Below are 24,985 nucleotides of genomic sequence, written 5' to 3' on the forward strand. Positions count from 1 at the left end.
TTGGTTTTTTAGAATTGCATTCCTTTTATAAAATAAATACTGGATAGATGATAAAATAATAAATGACATTGATTTCCTAGAGCTGCTGTAACAAATCACTACAGGCTGGGTAGCTTAACAGAAATTTACTCTGTCAGAGTTCTGAAAATCAAGAAGGCCAGAAGTCTGAAATCGAGCAGGGCAGGTCCCTCCCGGAGGCTCTGAGGGAGACGAGGTCATTCCATGCATCTCTCCTGGCTTCTGGTGGTGCCTCATAAACCTTAGGGCTGGGAGATAGGATCAAGATGGCGGAGTAGGAGGACGTGCGCTCACTCCCTCTTGCAAGAGCACCGGAATTACAACTGACTGCTGAGCAATCATCGACAGAAAGACACTGCAACTCACCAAAAAAGACACCCCACTTCCAGAGACAAAGGAGAAGCCGCAATGAGACGGTAGGAGGGGCACAATCGCGTTAAAATCAAATCCCATAAATGCTGGGTGGGTGACTCACAAGCTGGAGAACAGTTATACTGCAGAAGTCCACCCACTAAAGTGAGGGTTCTGAGCCCCATGTCAGGCTTCCCAACCCGGGGGTCCAGCAACAGGAGGAGGAATCCCCAGAGAATCAGACTTTGAAAACCAGCGAGATTTGATTGCAGGACCTCCACAGGACTGGGGGAAACAGAGACTCCACTCCTGGAGGGCACACAAAAAAGTGCTCACCAGGACCCAGGGGGAAGGAGCAGTGATCCCATAGGAGACTGAACCAGGCCTACCTGCTGGTGTTGGGGGGTTGCCTGCAGAGGTGGGGGGCAGCTGTGGCTCACCTAGGAGACAGGGGCACTGGGGGCAGGGGTTCTGGGAAGTGCTCATTGGCATGAGCCCTCCCAGAATCCACCATTAGCCCCACCAAAGAGCCTGTAAGCTCCAGTGCTGGGTAGCCTCAGGCCAACCAACCAACAGGGTGGGAACATAGCCCCACCCATTAGCAGACAAGCAGATTAAAGTTTTACTGAGCTCCGCCCACCAAATTGGATTAAAGTCTTACTGAGCTCCACCCACCCAGCCCTACCCACCATCAGTCCCTCCCATCAGGAAGCACCCATGAGCTTCCTAGATAGCTTCCTCCACAAGAGGGCAGACAGCAGTATCAAGCAGTAAACCTTAGGGCTCCTTGATTGGCACAACTCTTTGCCTCTGTCTTCAGATGACTTTCTCCTCGTGTGCTTCAAATCTCCTCCTTTCCTGCAGGGACACCAGTCATTGGATTTGGGTCCCATACTAAATCCAGGATGATCCTATCCCGAGATCCTTAAATCAGCAAAGACTCTATATGCAAATATGCTCACATCCACCGGCACAACAGGTTAGGACCTGGACATATCTCTCGGGGGCACTATTAAACCCACCACAGATGATCAAAAGGTCTGCAGAATCAGCAATAAGTTGCTGACCAATTCCTAAGAAATGTGGAGAGAAGTTGTTGCTAAGTACTAAGTTTGTGGTAAGAAAAGATAAAAAAAAAGCCCTAAAACTAAACTATATGTAAGAATAAACGTAAGCATTGTTTTCAAATTAACTTGGAGACCATACCAATTTTAATCGCTCATCTTTATTGGTAAAATAGATTCCTAGCAGTACATATTCTCAGACATAAATTTAAGGTTCTGCTTAAACAACAAAAAAGTATGGGATAGAACACTGTTGCTATATAATAAAGTAAACGTCTTTAAACACCAAGTTCTTAAAATAATATCCAAGTAAGAAGACCAAGAATAAATTAATTCAACTTATTTGCTTACAAAAATAATTATTTATCAAGTAATGTTTTATAACAGAGCTGCCCCCAATGAATTGCCTCAGACTTACTCTAAATTGTGTAGCTTATTTTAATTCTGACTTAGGATAAAAACTCTGTGAATGAATGTGCCATCAAATTAAAGGATACTTCTCCCAAAACCAATAGAAAAGTTTAAACATAAAAACTGTTACTTGTTTATAAAATATCAATTAAGGCCTCTGAATGAGAAAAGGAATATACTTAATGTTTGGGCCAGCAGCCCTTTCCTATTCAATTAATCCCATCAACCCCACTTACCCCCAACTTATGATAAAAAATTCCAAAGTGAAAAGTAGTTTTGAATTTTACCAATATATGAAATTATACATAAAAGTTACCATGTGAATATTACTTTAACAAGTTATATACTCCAAAGTAGAATTTTCAACTGTGCTAATTTTAATATGTATTTAATATAAATGAGTACAGTATATTTAATAATCATATTTGACACTCACCTTTTCTTCAATAATCACCACAAAACATGAAAAATTTAGATTTCAACTGATGTTAAAGCACATTTCTATTTCTAGTGGCTTTTAAAAATCTGTATACTGGATATATATTTTGTAAAAAAGAAAACACTTATAAATCCAGATTTCCCCGCTGCCACCCCCCAGCCCTTTGACTGAAAGGTTGCAAGAAACATCTTTATAGGTTATGAGAACCAGATGGAGCTTAAGAATAGATCTAGAAAAAAATTTTTTTTAAATTTTAATTTACTGTTTCTGTATCTCTTAAGAGTAATCACTTAAAAAAAAAAAAAAGATTCTGAGGCAGAGGAATTCCCAATTTACTTTGAAATTACCACACCTGCATCAAACATTTCAACTGTTAGCTAAATGAGCTACATAACATCCGTAAAGATCAACCAGAGAAGAGAAAAATCTCATCTTCATTACTGATTTAGAACCAAAAACTTATTCTTTCAAAGAAGTAGTTTAACCTACTAAATACATCTCCTATAAGCTCTTCTTTCTTAGAAAGTAGTATTCCTTCTCTTTCATTCCTGAAATGATATTTCGCATACTTAAGCAAGTCATGGACAACTGTTAGCTCAGTATTATGATAGATTAGCTAAAATTAAATTACCTCTTTTATTTACGGTGCATATAAAACATTCCTGACACCCTTTCAAACTGAAATCTGACAAAAATTTACATTAACGAGAAGGTAGACAGGCAACCATTAAAGCTGACATCTCACGGTAAGCCATCTGTTCACCGTCACCAAGTAGGGAGGATATAATTTAGTATGACGATTTTCCAGTCACATGTCTGTGGCAAAATTTGTATTTTAAAATTGGGATGTTTTTATGAATTCCTGGACACTTGCTGGGAATATTCACGTTTTTCCAAGTGTCAACCAGAAAGCCAACAGCACTGCCGAAAGCTCTTGATACGTTCACCAGTCACTGTGAAAATCTTTAACTTGTTCACCAATTAACAAAGGCTTAGTTTCTACTTTTCAATTATATTTTGGAATAACATCTATGACCATTCATATGCATTTTTTTGTTGTTATCTTTTAAAAATGTCATTGCCAGTGCACTGTACGTATTACAGAAAAAATAAAAGGGTAGCTTGAGATGGATTTTTCTGTTAATTCGTTCCTTAGTAAGCCAGTCCCAGTGTCTGTTTGGAGCCTTGTAAGAAGTTCACAGACTTAAAAGCTCTTCAGCTCTTCCTCAGACTCAGGTCACTATTGGTCACTAATGCTGACAAAGATGTACTCTCAGACACATCATCTTTCCTGAGGTTCAAAAATGACTCTCGAGTTATTTGGAGGATCTCTCGCAAGCCTTTATTTTCTTGCTGGTGAGAAAGCAAACAAAAACAAAGAACAGTCACCAAGGTGCTACAAGAGTACAAACATATCCTAAGAAAAGCCGAAGGTATGATAAATAAAAAGCAAGTACTGTAATTAGCAGAAATGTATTAAATGACATATGCAGCTGATGCTGACAACTTGAATCCAGAGAACACTTTTTTAGAAAGGTAGGTAGGAGTCATGTGTTCAGTGTCTTCCACCACTGCAAAGCCTTTTTATTTATGCAGCTGTAAGTGCAGACAGAACCCCAGAAACTGCCTTATTTTACAATTACAGTATAGATGAACAAAATAACACCTATATTTATATTCCTGTAAACTCAGAAAGTCTGTGAATAATACCCTGGGGCTAAAACCTCTCAGTACTTTAGTACTTCTATTATTTTCCATGATAGCATGGAATTCAGGGCAAGCCCTGGTTTGCTTCCTTCACTGGAATTTAACAGCAGCAGGGATGGCTGAATAGACTGTGATATTTTTTAAGAAGGAAAGTAAGTGACTAAATCTAGCACTGGTAAATAACTTTGCCTTCTTCTTCTAGATTAGTTACTGTAAGAAATTCTTAGACATTTAAAGATAACTTCCATATTTATTCTCTACTGCTTTGTCTTTGGTCTTACTTTCTAAGTTTCAATGGTATAAAGCAGGGATCAGCAAACCATGGCCTGCTTGAGGCCTGTTACTGTAAATTACACTTTACTGGAACACAGTTGAGTCCAATCTTATTTTTTGTGTGTATGGCTGCTTTCTTGTTACAATGTCAGAGCTGAGTAGCTACAACAGAGATTGCCTGGTTTGTAAAGCTTAAAAGATTTACTATCTGGCCTTTTACTGAAAAAGTTTGCTTACCTTTGTTATAAAGAATGAGAGAACTTTACACACTTAGAGAAATCATTTTTTGGCCCTCTATAACCAATTTCTCCACCATGATTTCAAAATGAAGCTTTTAAAATTATAAAAGTCTATTCCACTGATTTGAGTTATTCAATAATGACTTGTGCTTTTGCTACCACAAAATAAAGGACAGATGCGATAAAAGCTTTTATATTCCCCAGAAAAATACAAGTGGCCAAAGAATGTTACTTGTAGATTAAAAAATTTCCCCCAGCATCACTGTGATCTCTAATAAAATAAATTTAAAAAAAAATTACTAAGCTGAAGAAGTATATTCAGCTAATAACAGAAAAAACACAGTATAAAAAAAAAATCAATTTTCTCAATTACTGGTATAAGTTTACTATTGAACCTAGACTCTTGCACTACTATATAAATGGTCCTGCCTTATACACCCATATAAGAAATACCCAGATGAGGAAAAAGAACATTACCAGTATCCCAGAAGGGGTGTGTGTGTGTACACACATTTTTCTTTTTAGGATTTTTTTTTTGATGTGGACCATTTTTAAAAGTCTTATTGAATTTGTTACAATATTGCTTCTTTTTTTTTTATGTTTTGGTTTTTTGGCCACGAGGCATGTGGGATCTTAGCTCCCCCACCAGGGATCACACCCCCTGCATTGGAAGGGGAAGTCTTAACCACTGGACTGTCAGGGAAGTCCACAGAAAGTACACAGTTTAAAGTGGGATATATTTTCTGGCGTAAACCTCTGTACGGCCAGTTTTCACCTACATATGCAATTTAAAACTTACTTCAAGTTGAAATATTCGTTCCTGTTCCTTGCAACCCTGCTGCTCATCAATTTCAATGGCTTTCCTCATTACTGCTGCCATTTCAGTTATCTGGTCAACATGTGCCTGTAACTCCTGAAAAAAACATGACGGAAGTTGTGAAACAGTGAAATACCTTTTTAAAATTTTGGGGTCCTCCCCTTTTTATAAAATCTGCATTGCCACTTAATATGAATGTAGTATCTTTACACTGCCATTTAACATAAATGTAATATACCAAAGGGATATTTACAAGAAAATTGACTGACCACGAATGTGCTTTTGAAGTTAGATTTCCATTAGGATTAGGATTAAGGATAAGCAGCACAAAAACCCATAAACAGGAGGCACACTCGTTTCGTTCCTCTCACCACAAATGATGAGCAGCTTTCTCTTTTCTGCACCTACATACCCCCTCAACCAAAGTAATGGGAAAGATAAACATTCCATTCTCTTCCTCCCTGAAGTCTTCATGATTTACAAATATTTTCTGTATTTTCCAGTCCTAAAAAATTTTTTTCTTTTTTTCTTTTAGATTAAAATTTTTTAAAGGTTCTCATTAGTTATCTATTTTATACATAGTATCAATAACACATATATGTCAATCCCAATCTCCCAATTCATCCCAGCCCCCACTTCCCCCTTTGTTCTCTACCTCTGTGTCTCTATTTCTGCCTTGTAAATAAGATTGTCTATACCAATTTTCTCAGATTCCACATATATGTGCTAATATACGATATTTATTTTTCTCTGACTGACTTCATTCTGTATGACAGACTCTAGGTCCATCTATGTCTCTTTGAATGATGCAGTTTTGTTCCTTTCATGCCTAAAACTTGATCTCAATTCAATCTAGAACCTTTTCTAGGTTATAATCCTCATTGAGAGCAGGAACTGTATATTGCTTCTATTTGCCTATTATTTGATGCTAGGTACATAATAGCTAATAAGTATTGAGTAAAATGAACAGAGCTCTGCTTTTAAGTACTGAATATTAAATGGCCTTCTCTGCAAGCTGTTCAAAATATAATCTTAGTATAAAATAGACATCCACATTTGTTTGGCACAGCAAGTAGCATACATTTCTTCCAATCTCATTCTCTTATTCTTTTTCGCACACCTATGATGAACCAGGCACTGTGCTAGGTGACAGGAATATGAAGCCTGTTAAGAAATGTTTCCCTGATTTCAAGGAGCTTACAGTCAATCAAAGAGACAGACAGAAGGTTTATAATCAACAAAAACATGATAATAATACTTTTTTTAAATGAACAACTTCTATAGATCATTGTTCACTAGCAATTGAGGGTTATTTTGTTACACTAAGGCAAAAACAGATAGAAAAGTTAATAGGTCCCCAAGTAAACCATTAAGTCTCTTAAACAGTTGTATATACTCTATTTGTAAAAAGGATTTGAACAAGACCCCCAAATACCTACAAAACTAGTAAACTATGGAAGGACTATAATAGAGAACAAATAGGAATATCTTTAGCAAACCACACATTTAATATCTTCTTAACCAACAAAAATACAGATCCTTATGTTATTTTAACACAATCTATATACAAAGCTAGTATGCAGGAAGAAGGCAAAATAAAAGATTGCGCTGTCCAGTATGGCACTATTTAAATTTAAATTATTTGAAGTCAAATACAATTTTAAGAAATTAACAATTCAGCCCCTCAGTTGCACTAGTCACACATCAAGTACTTAATAGCTACATGTGGCTGGCAGCTTGCATACTGAGTAGCATACAGAGAGAACATTTCCATCATTGCAGGAAGTTCTATTGGACAGCTCTGGATTAGATGATGACAGCAAGAATGATATCAAGACAAACATCTGTCACATTCTGTGAATAGTTTTAAAAAATGGTTACAATCTCTCCCACTGTAAAGGCAGCCTAATGTTTAAAAGCAAGTTAAGACTGCAGCAGCAAATTGAACAAGGGTAATGAGTAATTTGAATACCGGCAGCTTTCTCAGTTTGTGAGTTGGTGTCTCTTGGCTCTGACCTAGGTTAACTGACTACAAGGAAGCAGATAATTACTTGCCTTTAAAACAGAAGAAAACAAACTACGAATATTTTCAGGACAATCTGTTCTAATAAAATCATCATAAGAGAAAAACCCCAATACTTCAAACAGAAGTGTATTTTTTATAGGTCTGGTTCACTTATTACAATAAAATCTTTAGGGAAGTATCATGGATCGCTTAACAGGAACAAGAGGGCAAGACCTGTGCTTTCGAAACTATCTAAAAAGCAAGTGCTACCAACATAATCCTTGCACTGTCTTGAAATGCCTTTCAAGAAAAAAAAGGCAGTTAAAACACAATAGACACAGTGGAGAGGGTACTACTGTACTTAATAATACCTAGACAAAGGCAGTTTTATTGTGAACTCAAACTAAAGGACTATAAACTATCAAAAATCTGAATTAAAAGTTTAACAGTTTGATGGAACAAAATTTTTAGACAATCAGATTAAAATTATTGCCAAGGAAATATCCTTGATGTCCAGCAAGAGGACGACCGTTTGAAGCTTTCTGAAATTTTGCAGTTACAGCTAACAGAACAACACAATGAAAGGCTGGCCCAAAGAACCTGTAAAGCCTGCAATTATCTAACAGGCTATTTATAATACAATACATGGAAAATTAATGACAGATTTACAGTTTCTACACTGAGTATTTTTGCAAGGCCATCAAAAGCACAGCGTTTTTTTTTTTTTTAACAGCAATTTCATTTATTTGCTGATTTAATTTAGGAGGAGAATTCAACATAAAAGAACTTTTTAAATGGACCCCCCCCTTCCATCCAGACCCCAAAAGGTGACTGTTTTATTTAGTGTACATTCTGATTTGCTTCCAAGTGCCTCCTCTCCAGTCCATGCTGAGGTGCTCCCAGGATGTGTGGACATGCATCAAGGAAGAATCCTTCGGAGCTGTTACGATGCACCATGTCAATCTGTGGCACAGAGTCATTGCAACGTTAATACGGACATTATCCGTAACCTAGGAACTGCATGAGTGTTAGTTCATGCATGTTAGCCAACGGTTTGAAATGTTTGCTTTTTTAAGATTTCCAAAAAGGTAGCAGTTCAAAAATAATGTAAAAATGAGTACTTTGATGAAAATGAGTTCTCCTCAAACTTTTTACTGGTTTTTAAATGTGTGCTCAAAAACTTCTGGGTGAGGGCAAAATTCTTATGTTATAGTAGTCTCAAAAGGGTCTCATTCCAAAATGCTGTTATGTGTAACTTTGTTTATTACCCCTAAATGTGTCATAAAATTATTTCTGTGTTTAGGCATATCAGAGGGCTAGTACCTAAACATATCTTGGAAGCTCACAGTTATCATACAAGTTTCTCTGCTCACCCACTTCTGCTTGTGGACTCCAATAACTAAGTCAAGGCTAGATGTAGATGGACCTGCTACCTACCCCGGCCACTTTCCCAGTCTCCTCCTGAGAACTAATCTTGCTTCCTTTAGTATTCCAGTAATAATTCAGATCTCTATTTTAGAATTCCTCACATCCTACCTTATATTAGGTAATCATATTTGTGTCTGTCTCTCCCAATACACTGAAAGCTCCTATGGTAGAATAATGAAACTTATTCATTCATCTTCTTATTAATAATAACTAAGCCAGTGCAAGTGTTAATAAATATTTGTTTGAATCAAAGTTTCTCCTTTTTGGGAAAAATCAAAATCACAAACATTAATGTGTATTAGTTAGAATTAATAACAAGTAACTGAATTGTCATTTCATGGAAGGCAAGAATCAGCATTTAGATGAAGAATTCAATCTACATAATGAAAAACGATGGTTTACAGCTATCTAAAGAAATATTTAACTTTGCTAATTAATAAAACAGCTGTGGTAAATGGTAAAATCTAAAGTGTTTTAGAAAACATTTGCTTCTGTCATAGCTGCTAGCACAAGGGACTAGCTGGCTTCAGTATCTTATTCTTAAGCACTTGTTTGCCAGAGTATTCTCTTTATAGCTTAAAAAATTTGTTAGATTGTTAAACATAAGGGCCTTTGGAATGTCTCAAGAATACACTTATTTTACCAATAACTTAACCTCTTATATATTTAAAATTAAATGTTTTTATAATAATCTCATTAACAACAGATACATTTTATACTCAAAAGATTGCCATTTAACTACCCAAGGTTTCCTTTTGGTTAGGAGATGAATCACATAATTAGATAATATTAAAGCCACATTTATTAATTTACTATTTGACTATTTGACACAGAGCTGTCTATTACTAAGTTCCCTAATATGTAAAGTTAAATTTACATATTAAAGCAATTCACTACGTATTTAATTTTAATAGAATTAATAATTTAAAAATACCTACAAGCACCATGATGGAAGAAATATGTTAAGGAATCTAAAAAATGTTTCAATAATCAATAAAGATAAAAATGTCCCAACAATCAATATTTCTTAAATAATATTAGTTGTAACTAATAGTTAGCTCACCATTATCCAATACAGATAATGGCCTAGGAGTCACCATCTATTCTAATATTTTTATTTCACACCAGCGGTTAAAAATCAATTTAAAATGAAACTTAAATGGAAAAGGATTATTCTACCTGTTTTCAAAACAGCTGCTAGTAAGCTCAGGGGTCACAACGAGTATGATGCACAGCAGGAACAACCCTAATTTCTAAGCACTTCAAGTCTGTCTCTGAAGATGATGTTACATGATAAGTGATGGGGAGGGGGTGGGCGTGGGGAGGCAATATATTCTAATATGTTGGTTCTTCTCTCCCCAACCTCATGGCACTTCCATTAATATTCAAGAGTATCTATAGTCTGGATGAATTAGCCTCATTCAGAAAACAGTCTTAAGATAAACAAATCTACCTTTAGCTGCCTTCAGATTTTTTTAAAAGTTTTGAGCATTTAATTTTTGTTTTTGCAAGATATATCAAGATACAAATTAGAAGAAATATTTCTTAAAAGCAGATACCCTTATAAAAATAATTTTGAATTCAATAGACTTACCTTTATTTCCCAAATAAAGTTTAGTTTTTAATATATATCAAAGCTACTAGGGAAGAACAGGAGTTAGAAGAGTAAATCAAACAGAAAATGACACATAACATGAAAAAATGAGAAGAAAATGTCAAAAAGAGAAGTACTCAATATCATGTAAGATACCTGGGAGTTTTAAAAAATCTGAACATAAGTTAACTGATAGTCCTTCTTTTCTATTTCAAATTATATTTGCAGAATGGATCACCTTGGTATGCTGCTCTTTTAACTTCATGATGATGCCCGGATCATCTTTTTTGCTAGCCATCAGCAACCGAAACATCTGCTCTCGATACTTGCTCATTATAAGTTCCAAGGCAGACTGATGTTCTTCCAGGGATGTACGTAATTCTATTAAAAATATCAGTATATTTTATTCAGACTTGAGTTCAAGATGTACAAAGTATTCTCTCCCACATTACATTTATCAGAAAAGCAATTTATAAAGGAGGTATTTTAAAAAGAAAACAGGAGGTACAAAAATCTAGCCACATGGAACACCACATGGAGTCCTTTATCAGTTCTCAAATGACCATTTTAAACTCACTTTTTGAGAATCATTTTAACAAATATTTACTGAACAACAATGAAGTATCAGATCCTGCTCTATTTTACGAATACCAGAAGGCCATAAAGCTCAGAGTCTAGTGGATAAAACAAAACATAATTACAATACAATGTGGTAAGTGTAGAGTGGAGCTCTACCCAAATACATATAAAAAGTGTGTGAGGAAAAGTTGGTGAAAGCGTCACAGAATATAGTATTGAGGTGAACTTGCGTTCCTTGAATTGAAAAATAAAGGACAGAGCATTCTAAGCAGGGAGGTGTGAACGTGGATGGTGTGTTCAGGAACTCGTTCGGGGTGGCAAGAGCAAAGGTTTCATGGAGAACAGAAGTATGGGAAGAACACAAAAGAAGGCTTGGCGTCGACTATGAAGGCCTCTGGATACGGAGACAGCATACATTGAAGGTTCCTGGGCAAAAGAGTAACGTGATCAGGTATATTTTTGAAAAATAAATCTGATGCCTGGGTTGAAGATGGACTGGATGGAAAAGAGACTGAAATCAGGGAAAACAACAAGGACAGTTCAGGCAAGAGACTATGAACACCTAAGCTGGGGGCCAAAGCGGTGGGACTGCAGAGAATGAAAGTGAGTTATTTCACAGGTAATGACAATGGTGCAAACTGGATGCTGAGGGTGAGAGTCTAAGATGACTCCAAGCAAGGCAGACATTCACATGCAGGACAGGATAAAGAGGAGTAAGTGTGATTTAGGCATAATGCACTAGAAATGAGATTAATGTCAGAAAGTAACTTTAACTGGCTATTTTCCCATTTCATTTTATTTATTTACTTTTTGGCAGCGCCTCGTGGCTTGCTGGATCTTAGTTCCCCAACCAGGGACTGAGCCTGGGTCCACAGCAGTGAAAGCGTGGAGTTGTAACTGCTGGTCTGCCAGGGAATTCCCTATTTTCCCATTTTAAAAAATATTAATTGGTCCCAAGTGGAGAGTACAATTGCAGATTAAAGCTCTCTTTTGATTTGCTGTACACAGTGATAATATAGCTTGCCTTTGTTCTCTTGCTGCAATTCTCTGATTTGTCTGTTTTCTTGCTGGATTCCCAGAACTAATGTGGACCGTGGCCGATGTCTCGCAACTTCATTAAGTTCTTGAATTTCTTCTTGATACTAAGGAAAAGATTTTTTTTTAAAATATAAGAGAAAATATTTGAAAACATGTATCTGATATACACACTCACACACACACATATATTTGATAAAGAACCCTTATAACTCAACAAAAAGAAAAATAACTCAATTTAAAAATGGACAAACAAGCGAGTAAGTTCTGAGGGTGTAATGTTCCTCATGGTGTCCAGAGTTAACAATACTGTATTATATACTTGGGAGTTGCCGAGAGAATACATCTTAAATGCACACACACACAGTAATTATGTGAGGTGATGGAGGTATTAACTAACTTCACTATGGTAGGTGATCGTTTCACAATATATACATATATCAATATACGTTGTATACCTTAAACTTACACCACGCTGTATGTCAAATATATCTCAGTAAAGCTGGAGAAAAATGGGTACAGGATTTGAAGAGACATTTCTCTAAAGGAAATACACAAATGTCCAATAAACAGATGAAAGATGCTTAACATCATTAGCCATTTGGGAAATACAATTCAACAGAACAAGGAGATACCACTTCACAACCACTAGGATGACCTTAATCAAAAAGCAAGAGAGGATGTGGAGAAATTGCTAACTCTGTTGATGGGAATGTAAAATGATGCACCTGCTTTGGAAAACAGTCAGGCAGATCCTCAAAGGTTAAACATAGAGTTTAAGAACCATCCATTCTAATACAACTAGGCATACACCCAAGAAGACTGAAAACGTATGTCCACACAAGTATCCACAGCAGTATTACGCATAACCGTCAAAAACGGTAACAATCCAAACGTCCATCAAGCAATGAATGAACAAACACAATGTGCTGTATCCTTACAATGAATATTATTTAGCAATAAAAAGGAATGAAGTACTGATACATGCTACAACATAGATGAAAACTGGAAACAGTACATTAAAAAACCAGTCACAAAAAGCCACGTATTGTATGACTCCATTCTGTGAAATGTCTAAAACAGGCAAACCCACAGAGATAGAAAAACCCATGGTTGCCAAGAGGCCAGGGAACAGGAGGCCTGGGGAGCAGCTGCTAATGGATACTGGCTTTGGGGGTAATGAAGTGTTCTCAGATTAGACAGTGATTACGGCTGCAGAGTGTGTGAATACACTACAATCCAGTGAACTGCACCTTCCAAAGGGTACACTTTATGATATGGTTCTTAGCTCTGGTTGTCAAATCCCCTTTTTTACAACTCACTACCAGATATATGTGTTCACTGGAATGCATGAATCAAGCTAGACAGGGAGGTATGCAATGTGCTTAGGGCAACAGTGTTGCAAAGACAAAATAAGTAAACTTGCTTCACTATCTTCAGCAGCTTGGTTAAAAGCAGTACCCCAGGTTGCTTCCTTTTACAAAAGGGATGCCTTTCAAAACAGAGTAAGGTGTGAATACACATTTTCCTCCAGTGATTTCCATCATAATATCAGAGATTTTATAACTCTCTTAGAGTTGAAACTCTTTATCAAAGGAGGGCTTAAAATAGTGGCTCACTAGAAAGTTCTTATATACAACAGTAAGGATAATAAGAAGTGAAGCCCTTTTTATTTCTTCTTTAATTGGCAGCATTAAATGAAAAATAAGGTAGCAAGCACATATGCAGTAACTGCAAAAGGTGGCAACCAGATATTTCTTTGCATTATTTTCAGAAACAATGTTTAATAGCATCACCTAAATACTCATAAAGAAAAATATTTCTACATTATAAAAATAGGAGACAGCAAAATGTGTCAATATTAGTAAAAAATATTATCTGGTCTTTGTCAAATGTATTTAGACCTAAAAAATTCATATATTTTCCAAACTCAAACGTGCATCACTGTCAGAAAAATAAGTGATCAAGTCTACATGTTTTAGAATATATATTGAATATATACACATACACGTCAGTTGAACTTGACAAAAGTATATTTCAATCTAAAGTAAACTGAAACATACAAGTCAAGCTACTTTTAAATTTTAGAGAACATAGCACAAGTTTACAATTCAAGCAATGTATAAATGTCAAGACTACTTTTTTCAAATGGAATCGACAAGGAAGAAGGTCAGACCTGCTTCATAGCTTCTACTCGCTTGTTGAGAGCTGTGGTTTGCTCAATCAGAGATTCTGCTGCGTCGTCGTGATCTCTCAGTCTTTCAACAAGGGCTTTGGCATCGGCAAGTGCCTTCTCAATTGTGCAACTCATTTCTAAAGGAATACGTACAATCAAAAATGAAAATCAAGATTCAAAATAAAGCTGCCGTATCATCTTAATTTAGTTTCACGTTAACACAGATACACTTAAGCTACATTTGCTACTGGATTGTTCACTGTCTCGGAAGAAAAAACATCTAAAAACACCTGTGGTTTTGATTCCGTTAAGATGGGACAAACTCAAAAGTGAATTTATAATATTCAAAAAAATTACAATGTGTATAAATATATATAATTATATAATTACATATATATACATATGTGTGTGGGGGGGCATATATATATGATTTGCAGACATAATCAGAAGGTATTTAAAACACCATGAATTTATAGTGGGGAAAAAAGTACACATCCAATGAATACATTTTTTTTTTTAAGCTCTTTATTGGAATATAATTGCTTTACACTCTTGTACCAGCTTTTGAGGTACACCAAAGTGACTCAGCTGTATTTATACATATATCCCCACATCCCCTCCCTCCCATGACTCCCTCCTGCTCTCCCTGTCCTGGCCCTCTAAGGCATCACCCATCATCCAGTTGATCTCCCTTTGTTATACAGCAACTTCCCACTATTTTACAGCTGGTAGTGTATCTATGTCTATGCTACTCTCTCACTTTGTCCCAGTTTCCCCTTCGCCCCCCACCGCCCCAACCCCGTGTCCTCCAGTCCATTCTCTGCATCTGCATGCTTATTCCTGCCCTGTCACTGGGTTCATCAGTACCATCCAATGAATACATTTTATGTTACACAGAAAGTGTGCTCTTCATGAGGGCAATCCCTATTTTGTTGTGCAAAACGTTACTTTATTAGTCTTTATTCTGCAGTCCATGACTGTCAGGTCTCTGACCATACGGCCCTTCCTAGCCTCTGCTTACTTAGTCAGGTGACCCGAGACATCATTCACAAATGCACACTGCTGACCAGCCGAAGTGGCCTCTATGTGTCACGCTGTGCTGAAGTGTCTACCTTCTTCTGGAGGAATTTCAGCTTCTCATATAAAATTGTGTTATAATCTTAACTCTTGCCTTAGAAACTGGCAAAGAAAGTTTTAACTTAGAACACTGGCCACTACAGGAAACTTCTGATATATTAAAATCAATAATTAATATGTATAAAAGGAGCTCAAAAAATTAGGAGGTAAAACATGAAGAAGTCAATAGTTATTGTAGTTTCTTAAACTGGTATGCTGAGACCTCAAAATAAAATTTTAATCTTAATCTCTCTCAAAAACTTTAACCTTCTGAAACTTACCATTCTTGAATTTTTCTCTTTTTACTAGTTTTACCTTACCTTCTATATGAGCCACCCTTTCTTCAAGATTTTCTCAAAAAATAAAATTACCTGTAAAATTACTAGGCCAGAAGCCAGGTCTATACCAATTAAATTAAAACTCAGGTATAGAACCTAGTTTAAGGGCTATAATGAAGGATTTTCATTAAGTTTAGGAAGATAGAAATTTGCTACAGAATGCAGGACTTTGTTAGATACTACTGCACTGGACTATAGTTCAGTTAATTATTAGCCCCTCAAATACAGAAAAATGCAGCGAAGTACGAAAGAGATTTAAACCACCCAACTGTGTAACATTTTAAAAGAAAGAAAGAAAACACATCAGGCCATTTTAGCAGGCTTTCATTTACAGTTATACCTAGCAAAGATTTAAAATTGTAAACTAAATAAAGATGAAAAAACATTCAAACAGTATTCTTGGTTGCACACAACAGCTCAAGCAAAGGGTATATTGTCCTGTTATTATAACCAGGTTCAAAGCTGAATAAAAAGATTTAATCAAAATAAATTAAAATATAAAACTGCTAATTCAGAAAATATTCATGACTAGACATTTCCAGAGAGCTTTAAGAATTAAGCTGGAAACTAATACAATTTCTGTCTCTCTAGATAAAACAACCAAAAGATTTGTCTTCTAAGATTTAGAAGACTTAGATAATGGTACTTCAAAATACAACAAGCAAAAGGGTCATTAAACAAACCAATGCCTCATACTGGCTAAAACACAAAAGGACAGCCATTCAACATCTATCTAAGATGCTGCTCCAAGGGAGCCCTCAGCCTCCAACGATGCCTTGCCCTTCCTCTAAACTTCCAAGGGGAATTATCTAAAATTACAGACAGGTAATAGTACAGCTTTCTTATTTATGTGGGAGTCACTATATCTCCGTATCTCCCATTAATACCACTACTATAGAACACCAGAGTCTTCAGAGTAAAATTTTAAAGTTATTTGAAAAAACAAAACCAAAAACCAAAAATTAAAAACAGAAAAAAAATTTGTCTTACAGTAAAAATAACTGGTTGTAACACATGGTGAAAGAAAATAAAAAAACAAAGTCTAGAGAACGTTGTAAAAGATCTAAGAGAAGTAAGTTTATCTTGATTTAACAGAACAACTCAAGTACGAGGAATCTCTGACAGTCCTAGGTTCCAACCTGTAAATGGTACTGCTGGCACTACTATCAGAAGAAGACCTCTTTATGCTTTGTAACAACATGACATCTACAAACAATAGATAGGATGTGTTTCCAAACAAAATGCACTAAAGTTCCCATATATGATCAGATGACAGCTGATCTAGACATGAGAATACCTATACTGTGTGCAATTCAATAACTTGCCCTCTCCCCAGAAGCCATGCTCCCAGAATCCTCTGGGCAGAGGAATCTATAGATTAACTGAAGCAGAGTCCTGAATCTAGATGGAATCTTTGCAGATAATCATAAATCTTTTTGAAATAAGAAAAAGTTAAGCTGTGTTCGGGGGTTATCAACTTGACAACATGGCACCAAGGACCCACTGCCTATTAAATCTTATGCTTCGATTCAGTAGCTAAGGCTCACTCTCCTTGCCTCAGAGCAATCACAGGCCTCAATGAAATTAGTCAAAGCATCTTCAAAGTTTATTCTAGGTCTTTAGACCTAATGTTCCCATATGTAGTAAATCCCCATTGCTAAATGAAACCACCCTAAATTTTCTACTAGTTGAATAATTATGAAATATTGTTACTTTCTCCTTTTCATATTACCATCTTTTGGTACAACACTCTTATTCCAACGACCATACCCACTGAAAGAAAATCTCATGACTGTGTTTCCATAATTCAAGATGTGTCCAAGCCCAAAGCAAAACTTCTGAAGTCTCTAGTACCACCTCCCGACTTGACTGTTTGTTAACAGGTTTTATATTAAACATGAAAAGTGACATGCATCAGGCTTGATATTCACTAGGTACTTCAGTCATGCTGACAAAATTCAATTTCTTACCAGAAGCTAAATTGATCAAATGACTTAACTGGGGCCTTCTCAGATAAATTTGCTAAAATAAAAGAGTAAATATATATACTAATAGCTGAATTGTTTTTGGAATAATTCATTTCTTTAAATGCTGTAAGGATGTTCCTCAGATATCCTTTAAAAAACAACAAAGACACTTACTTGATGGCTTGATGCTACCTAAAATAATAAGGTAGAGCCACACAGTAAAAAAAGATACTATAGGAGCTAGTATCCTACATCATAGATACTATGTAACTGCTTTAAAGCACACTGTTATAAATATTCAAACATTACTTTTACTGAAAGTCCTATGCAAGGGCTTCACATAAAGCAAAAAAATCATAAGAAATCCATGGAGAAGTCAAAGAGTCCATCATAGACACACAAAGTCTGGCCTGCCAAATTCCAGAAAGAAATATAGGATGATCAAGTTATAAAATCCATGAGTATAGGAGCTGACACAATCAGAATGGCTACCTGGCAGCACCAGACAAAACCTCGAATGAACACTAAAATCTTCATGAAGCATCTCATTCCAGTAGAGAGACTGGCCACAGGAACATGACAAACTGATTCTTGAAGAAGGTGTAAAGGTTAAGTCAAAGAAAAAAGGATAGCTTTTAATCAACCCTGACATAATTCTTAAAATTTTCACAAAAATTAACTCCAAGTGGACCATAGATGTAAACGTCAAATGAAAAATGGTAACATTTTTAGAAGAAAAAAATAAGAGAAATATCTTTGTGACCGGGGGTTAAGCAAAGATTTTTCAGACATGATACCAAAAGCTTGATTCATAAAAGGAAAATTCAATAAACTGGACATCATCAAAATTAGAAACTTCTGCTCTGGGAAAGACTGTTAAGACAGTCCGAAAAGACAAGCTATAGACTGGGAAAAAATACTTACAAATCACATATCTGACAAAGGACTCGTGTTTAGAAAACAAAAAACTCTCAAAACTAACAATAAGGCAATACTCTAATTTTTAAAAAATGAACAAAGACTTTAATACTTAATCAAAAAATATGTGGATGGCAAAAAAGCACATGAAAAGATATTCAACAACATTAGCCATTAAAGAAAAGCAATTAAATCCAAGATGAGCTCCACTACACCCCTATTAAAACAGATAAAATAGAAAGCACTGACATACCAAGTACTGGCAAGGATGCAGAGCTACTGGAACTCTCACACAATGCTGGTGAGAACGCAAAATAACACGGTTACTTTGAGAAATGGCTTAGCACTTTCTTACAATGTTAGATGTATTCTACCACATGACCCAGGAATACCACTTCTGGGTACTTACTGTTGAGAAACGAGTGGATAAACAAACTGCAATACATGCAATCCGTTAATACAGGCAACAACACAGATGAATCTCAAAAGCATTATGCCGAGTGAGTGAACGAACACAGTCTCAAAATGTTACATACTGCTTCCATTTACCTGGCACTGCCCAAAGAACAAAACTATAGAGAGAGATAAGCGATCAGTGGTTGTCAGGAGCTGGGAGTGGGCGTGGGGGAGGAGGGTGTGGCACAAGAGAGTATTCTGAAATAATGGGTAGTGCTGTATCCTGACTGTGGTGGAATCTGTATACATGTTAAAATGAATAGAACTATATTCCAAAAAAGCGCAATTTCATAATACGCTAATTTTAAAACTTAAAAAAAAAATTACCTGTCCTCAAGGTTTTGTCTTTGTCTTTAATTCATCTGCTATTTATTTGCATGTGTGGTGTAAGGAAGATATCTAATTACATTTTCCTTTTCTCATGGGGACAGCTAGTTGCCCCAGTCCCCATTTACTGAATAGCACATTCTTTCCCCACTGACTTTTAATGCCACACCTGTTGTATATCTTGTCAATAAATGTACCGGTATGTTTCTGAGCTCTCTATCTCTGAATCTATTTACCTGTCTTTACATCAAAACGCTGCCTCAACTGTTATAGTCGTAAAACAACTCCTGCTGTCTGATACGGCAAGTCACCTTTTCCTTCTTCAAAACTCTGTTAGCCTTTTCTCCACCTAATTTAATCCAGCTGGACCTCTAGAGCACTCCAGAGTAAAATCAAACTGCTAGGTAATAATTTTAATTAATTCCAACTGTTGGGAGCTTTCTGAACTTGCGTAATACAACCTTATACTGAATCTTGCTCACTGGGATAACTGTTATTCCCATTTTATCAATGAGGAGACAGAACCAGGACTTCAAAGGTAAGGAGCGGACGGACAGCACCACGCAGCAGGGAAGGAGCCAAGCTAGTCCCGGAGACAGAACTTCTGGCCCCCAGTCTAGCGGATGTTCATGAGCCAAGACGGCTCTCCAGGGCCCCGTTTGCTTTTACCTATAGAAAGACCATTTTGGTCTTCTGGGTGGAAAAAAAAAGCAAACTCCTTGACCCTACTCCACCAATGAGACTTCCAAATTATATAAATTGCATTTCAAACCAGCAATAGGAAATAAACCTAAGTGTGAATGAAGATGAAAAACTAACAAATTCCTAATATTTTTCCTCATAACCAGTAAAAGCCTAGCACCTATTTTAACCAGCCATCCCAGTTAATTATAAGAATGTTAAAAACAAGAAAACAGGCCCCAAAATGCCATGTCACTGATGTCATCACCTAACCAAGACTTAACTTAGTTTTGGCCTCTTCCAGAAAAGGAAAATTACATCAGTCAATCACGAATCACTGTGAGGTAATGTGTCTGACAGACCCCTGCCATCCCCTAAAGGAAAGTGACCTTGTCACAACCAATCTGCTTTCTGCTAGTACAACTTCCTGTCCCTTCTCCTACAAAAGTCTTTCATACTGTACAGCTCCTTGGAACTCCTTTCTGCTAGATGGGATTGCTGTCTGATTCATGAATTGTTGAACAAAGCCAATAAGATTTTTAAAGTTTACTCAGTTGAATTTTGTTTTTTAACAAGACCAATTAGGCTTTTTGAAACTATAATTAACATCCACTTTAAAAAATTCTTTAGATTGCATAATGAAATACCACTATCAAAATGAACTACATTTAAAATTTGTTTTGTTACTATAAAAACATACCTATTCAGGGAAAGGAATTGTAAATAACAGGTAATTAAAAGCATACTTTTATTAGCATTTCAGAAAAACAGTGACACAAAGTTTCTAAGAATCTGCATGTTCATTTCCTGTATGTGAAACCACAGAAAAGTTTAAAATATTTTATAATATGCATGTACTTCGCCACCTTTTTTGAAAACCATTGTGCTTTCCCTCTCTTTCTGGCTGGTAAATGGAGTGGGAGGAAGATTGTTTTCCACATTCTTTAACAAGTTTTAAATTAAAAAAAAAAGACTCCAATTTAAAAAAAAAAGATATTCTCAATTTATCTATTTTCAGAGTGCACATCTTAACTAGTCACACAACTAGTGTACTTACTTACACTGTCCTCTATAGGTAGATTCATATTACAGGTAAAATGTTTTTAAAGCAGTTCCCTGCCCTACCTCCCCCTCCACATTAGCCACATTCTCGCCCACTTTACCACCCAAAGACATTCACAGTCAGACTTCTGGCAGAGGGTTCAGAACATTCTGCTGCTGATAAAAACCACCACCCACCCAAGAGAGAATCTGCCAGCTGTTTAGTTTTAGATTTTGGTTAAGAAAAATTTAAAGAAATTCAAATCACTCTTCTTTCCCCTTTATCCACAAATCCATTACCCTATAGCTGGAACTACATAGAAATACTGTGACCACTGACACATCACAGATGTGTCAATAAATGTCAACAATCCAGTTTAGTTAAAAATTTTTATCGTTCTGGCAGGTGCCCCTAAAGTTAATTAGTAGATAGTATTAACTGACACATATGGAAATAGAAAAATAAAAGGGCATAGTTATGGCTTTCTTAGAAACTTATAAAGAGACCAAGAAAGAAAATATGTAAATTATAAATTACATATTTTTAAAAAGTATCTTATACAGACATATCACTGTATTTGAAAGCACTAAAAATTTTCACTGTCCTTGAAAGTGATGGAATGAACACACTGGAGTTCTATGAAGCAGTTTTATTTAGAAAATGAATTTTTAAAGTTAGAAGAAACAGAATTTGAAAGTAAGGACACAAGAGAATTTTTTTTTAAATTACGTTACCTTGGAATTGTGGCTAAATATAAGTTGCATATACATATATGTTCAACAGGTATGACAATTCAAGAAAACTAACAATCTAAACTAGTTATTTCTAACCTATGGGCAAGGAATCATTGGAAGGTTGCATGGACGTACATATACCAAGTATGGTACATAATCTAAATATTTCTCTCCCATATATATCCCACTGTTTTTAAGAGATAAGTAATAATAAAATACAAAATCACTTAAAAGCATGATAGTTTTTTGCCACTATGCACAATCTCAACTAACAGATACTAAAAGTACAATTACTTGTGCGTTAGGGTTCCTCATATTCAAAACAGGTCAGGGTTCTTTAAAGTAACATACAAGGTTCCTCTGGCTCTAAAATTCTACGCTTTTAAAGATGCTAAGGACTCCTACTCCTATGATGAATCTTCAGAACTATTACATTACAAACATGTATACATACGTATATATAAATAATGCCTGCTATATGCCAAGCATTGGACTAACACTTGTTACAAACATGAATATTCAAGACGTGATTCCACACTCAAGCTCAAATTGGCATAAGAGACAGATACTTGAACAAATAATGTTATACAACCTAAAAAATGCTGCAGAAGTACCGTTTCAAGTGCTTTGGGAGCACAGTGCTACTATAAATGTCATCTGTGGGGGTCTGAGAAGACAATGGTCTATGAATTGGTTTAAAAAAAAAAAAAAAGGAAGAGTAAGCATTCAAGACCAATGGTACAGCACACACAAAGGCACAGAGCTGTGAAAGTCTCGGCGTGTTTGGAGAAACATCCAGCAGTCAGGCATGACTGGATATTGAGATATTTGGAGGAGAAGCAAAATAAGAGGGGAAAGGTAGAATGGATTGGGACAGACAGTAAAAGCTCTTAAGTGATATGCTTAACGATTAGGACTTAATTCTGTCAGCAGTACAGTTATTCAAAAAGTTTAAAGAAAGGATATGAACAGATATGTATTTCAGAATGGTAACTCTAGGGAAGGATGATGGTGGGGAAGCCATCCGGTGAAAAAAGAAATAGCATAGTGCAGTGCAAGTGGAAATACCATCAAGGATGAGCCTTAGGTTTCTGCCTGGACAGCAGGATGGATACCGGTATCATTATCCGAGATGGGATTCAGAAAAAAGGCAGGAAGAAAACCAAGAAAAGAGCAGGATTCTTCAGAGGGCAGTTTCAAGACAGTATGGTTATCCACGAAGAGGACTGGGGAAAGAGTCATATTTCTCGGAAGGCGGTTTCAAGAAAGAGGGAATGATTCTCCATGTCATATGCAAAGAGGCAAACGGAAATCTGAAAAGGACCCCTTTTCCATCCCTGCACACCACCCCCTACCCCTCCCCGCCCACGGTGAGCTTCCAGGTGGGTTAGGCAGGAAGAAAAGAGAGAGGGAAGGTGTGTCCACCGGGTTAGGGCCAAGGCTTTTCATCGAACTTTCCGCACCTCAGTTCCGGAAAAAGGTGCTCGGAGCTGAGAACAAGGAGAGGAAGTACCGCGCTCAGGAACGGGCAGCGGGTATTTCAAGAGGTGGTGCAAAGCACCATCGGGGACGGAAGCTTCTGACTCCCAGCGCCCGCTCTGGTCCCTGGATTGCTTCCACTTACTCTGGTCTCAATCCCTCGCAGCCGTCAGCTGTGGCGGTTAGGACTCAAAGCCTCTGCCAATGGGGACCTATGCACCCAAGGGAAGAGACTCCTCTCGCCTGTTCAGCTTCTTCAGCGAGCAGACGCAGAACGAAGCAGAGGCAGTGAGGAGGCACCCTGGGTGATCAAAGGGGTTCAGCCCCATCACTGGCCAGAGACAACCTCCGCTCACCGCCTCCGACCGGCGCGCTCAGAGCGCTTCAACCTCGCGAGACTTCCTTCCTCGCGTAACCGTGGGGGCACAGCCCGGCGACTATAGCTGGGCTCTAGCTGACATGCGCGAAAGGTAGGGGCGGGCCGCTTGACGTCCCTCCCCACTAAACCGCACTCAGGCTTTCGCTTGGCCTCTCGCAAAGTCTCGCGAATTTTGCTAGGGGAAGCGGGCCTGGGCGGAGAGACGGAGAAAGGGACATCTGGTGGGAGGGCCTTGCGTTTAGGGCAGCGAAGCTGGTTTAGCCGGTGCTGTGGGTTGGTACTTTGTTGTTGGGGAGGCTCTCGTATCACCCGGATCAATCTTCCCAATGGGTGATTGGGAAAATTAGCGGGTAGAAAATCTTGAGGGTCGCAGGCATTTTTTTCCTTGGCTCCACCCTCTTCCTGTTAGAGACCTGGAGGTCGGCTCCGCGGAGGGGGAAGGGCAACTTGGCGGGGCTGTGGGGGAGTGCTTTGCGCACGCGCCAGGCCGAGTGTGTGCGTGTTTGTGTTCACGCGCAGGCGCGCGCGCTCTCCTGCGTTTAGGAAGCCTGGGAAGGACCGCTGTGCTAGGAGATGAGCGGGGAAAGCACAGTCCCCTGTCTCTGGTACCAGACACTCCTGTCTGGGCGCTGACCCTCCCCACCCAGCCAGCAGCCTTTTCCAGAGAGGCTGTGGTCCATAGCCTCTGTTCGTTTTCACTGCAGGACCAGGCACGAAAGTAAGCGAACCTCGATCCTGAGGTCTTCCTTATCCACTCCCCTTGTACTTTCCACCCCCCACCCTCCAGCAGAGTGTGTCTAGGTTTCTCAGAGAAGAGTTTTGCATGAAGGGGAAATGCGTTTGAAAGCAAGAGAAGAAAATAGCTGGATTGTAAAAAGTCGGTTCGTTTTGAGGAACACTTTTGCTGTGTTTACCATGTGCTTTTCGAATGTGGATTGTCTATTCAGTGTAAGATTTTATTAGCGAAGCAAGGGAGTTCTTATAAGAAAAAGTTTTAAAAGTTAGTCCTTCCCACCAATGTGATGGTAGCACCTAAGTTTTTCTGCTGTTTTAGAAGCTAAGCGGTAGAGTGTGAATTTGAGGTCCTTATCCTAATGCCGAGACCAGATATGCAGTTATCTTAGGAGATGTTTGTTATGTTTTGGGCTTCCCTTTTGTTGTCACTCCTCTTTCCAGTTCATTCTTTCTCCCTCCCACCCTTTTTCAGAAGTCTTGAGGTTTTTTTGGAGGGAAGCCCCAAAATGCTGACTTATGTTAGTTTAGGGGTTTATATGTGATTGATGTCAGTTAGCAAGGATCATCAAAAGTGTATTTGAAGAGTATTTGTCATTTATTTTATTTGGTATCATGTAAGGGAAACAAGTACGATTATTTGTAAAAGTGTTTTCTTCTGGCAAATTTAAGTTTATTCC

General features: G+C 37.4%; 2 protein-coding genes across 5 annotated transcripts in view; one reads left to right on the forward strand and one right to left on the reverse strand.

Moving 5' to 3' along the window:
* Window positions 1-1,581: 1,581 nt before the first annotated feature.
* FGFR1OP2 (FGFR1 oncogene partner 2) lies at window positions 1,582-23,609 on the reverse strand. 3 transcript variants are annotated; one of them, XM_057703570.1, is made up of 8 exons: window positions 23,340-23,609; window positions 14,137-14,273; window positions 11,950-12,067; window positions 10,585-10,727; window positions 8,174-8,287; window positions 7,292-7,348; window positions 5,302-5,415; window positions 1,582-3,636 (listed from the first exon to the last, which is right to left on the reverse strand). In XM_057703570.1, exons 2-8 carry the CDS (start codon window positions 14,269-14,271, stop codon window positions 3,499-3,501), a joined length of 819 nt encoding a protein of 272 aa, XP_057559553.1. In that variant the 5' UTR covers window positions 14,272-14,273; window positions 23,340-23,609; the 3' UTR covers window positions 1,582-3,498. The 3 variants fall into 3 exon arrangements, with proteins under 3 accessions (XP_057559553.1, XP_057559554.1, XP_057559555.1); XM_057703571.1 differs by lacking the exon at window positions 7,292-7,348; XM_057703572.1 differs by lacking the exons at window positions 7,292-7,348; window positions 8,174-8,287.
* A 154-nt stretch (window positions 23,610-23,763) lies between these two features.
* The window catches only part of INTS13 (integrator complex subunit 13), a 32,913-nt gene continuing 31,691 nt past the window's right edge, over window positions 23,764-24,985 (forward strand). For both annotated transcript variants that reach the window (XM_057703069.1, XM_057703070.1), the window contains exon 1: window positions 23,764-24,291. The gene's annotated coding sequence lies outside the window, so the exon portion shown is untranslated. The remainder of the gene's footprint in view (window positions 24,292-24,985) is intronic.

The sequence above is a fragment of the Hippopotamus amphibius genome, chromosome 12 (genome assembly GCF_030028045.1).
Source record: "Hippopotamus amphibius kiboko isolate mHipAmp2 chromosome 12, mHipAmp2.hap2, whole genome shotgun sequence".
Classification (NCBI taxonomy): Eukaryota; Metazoa; Chordata; class Mammalia; order Artiodactyla; family Hippopotamidae; genus Hippopotamus; species Hippopotamus amphibius.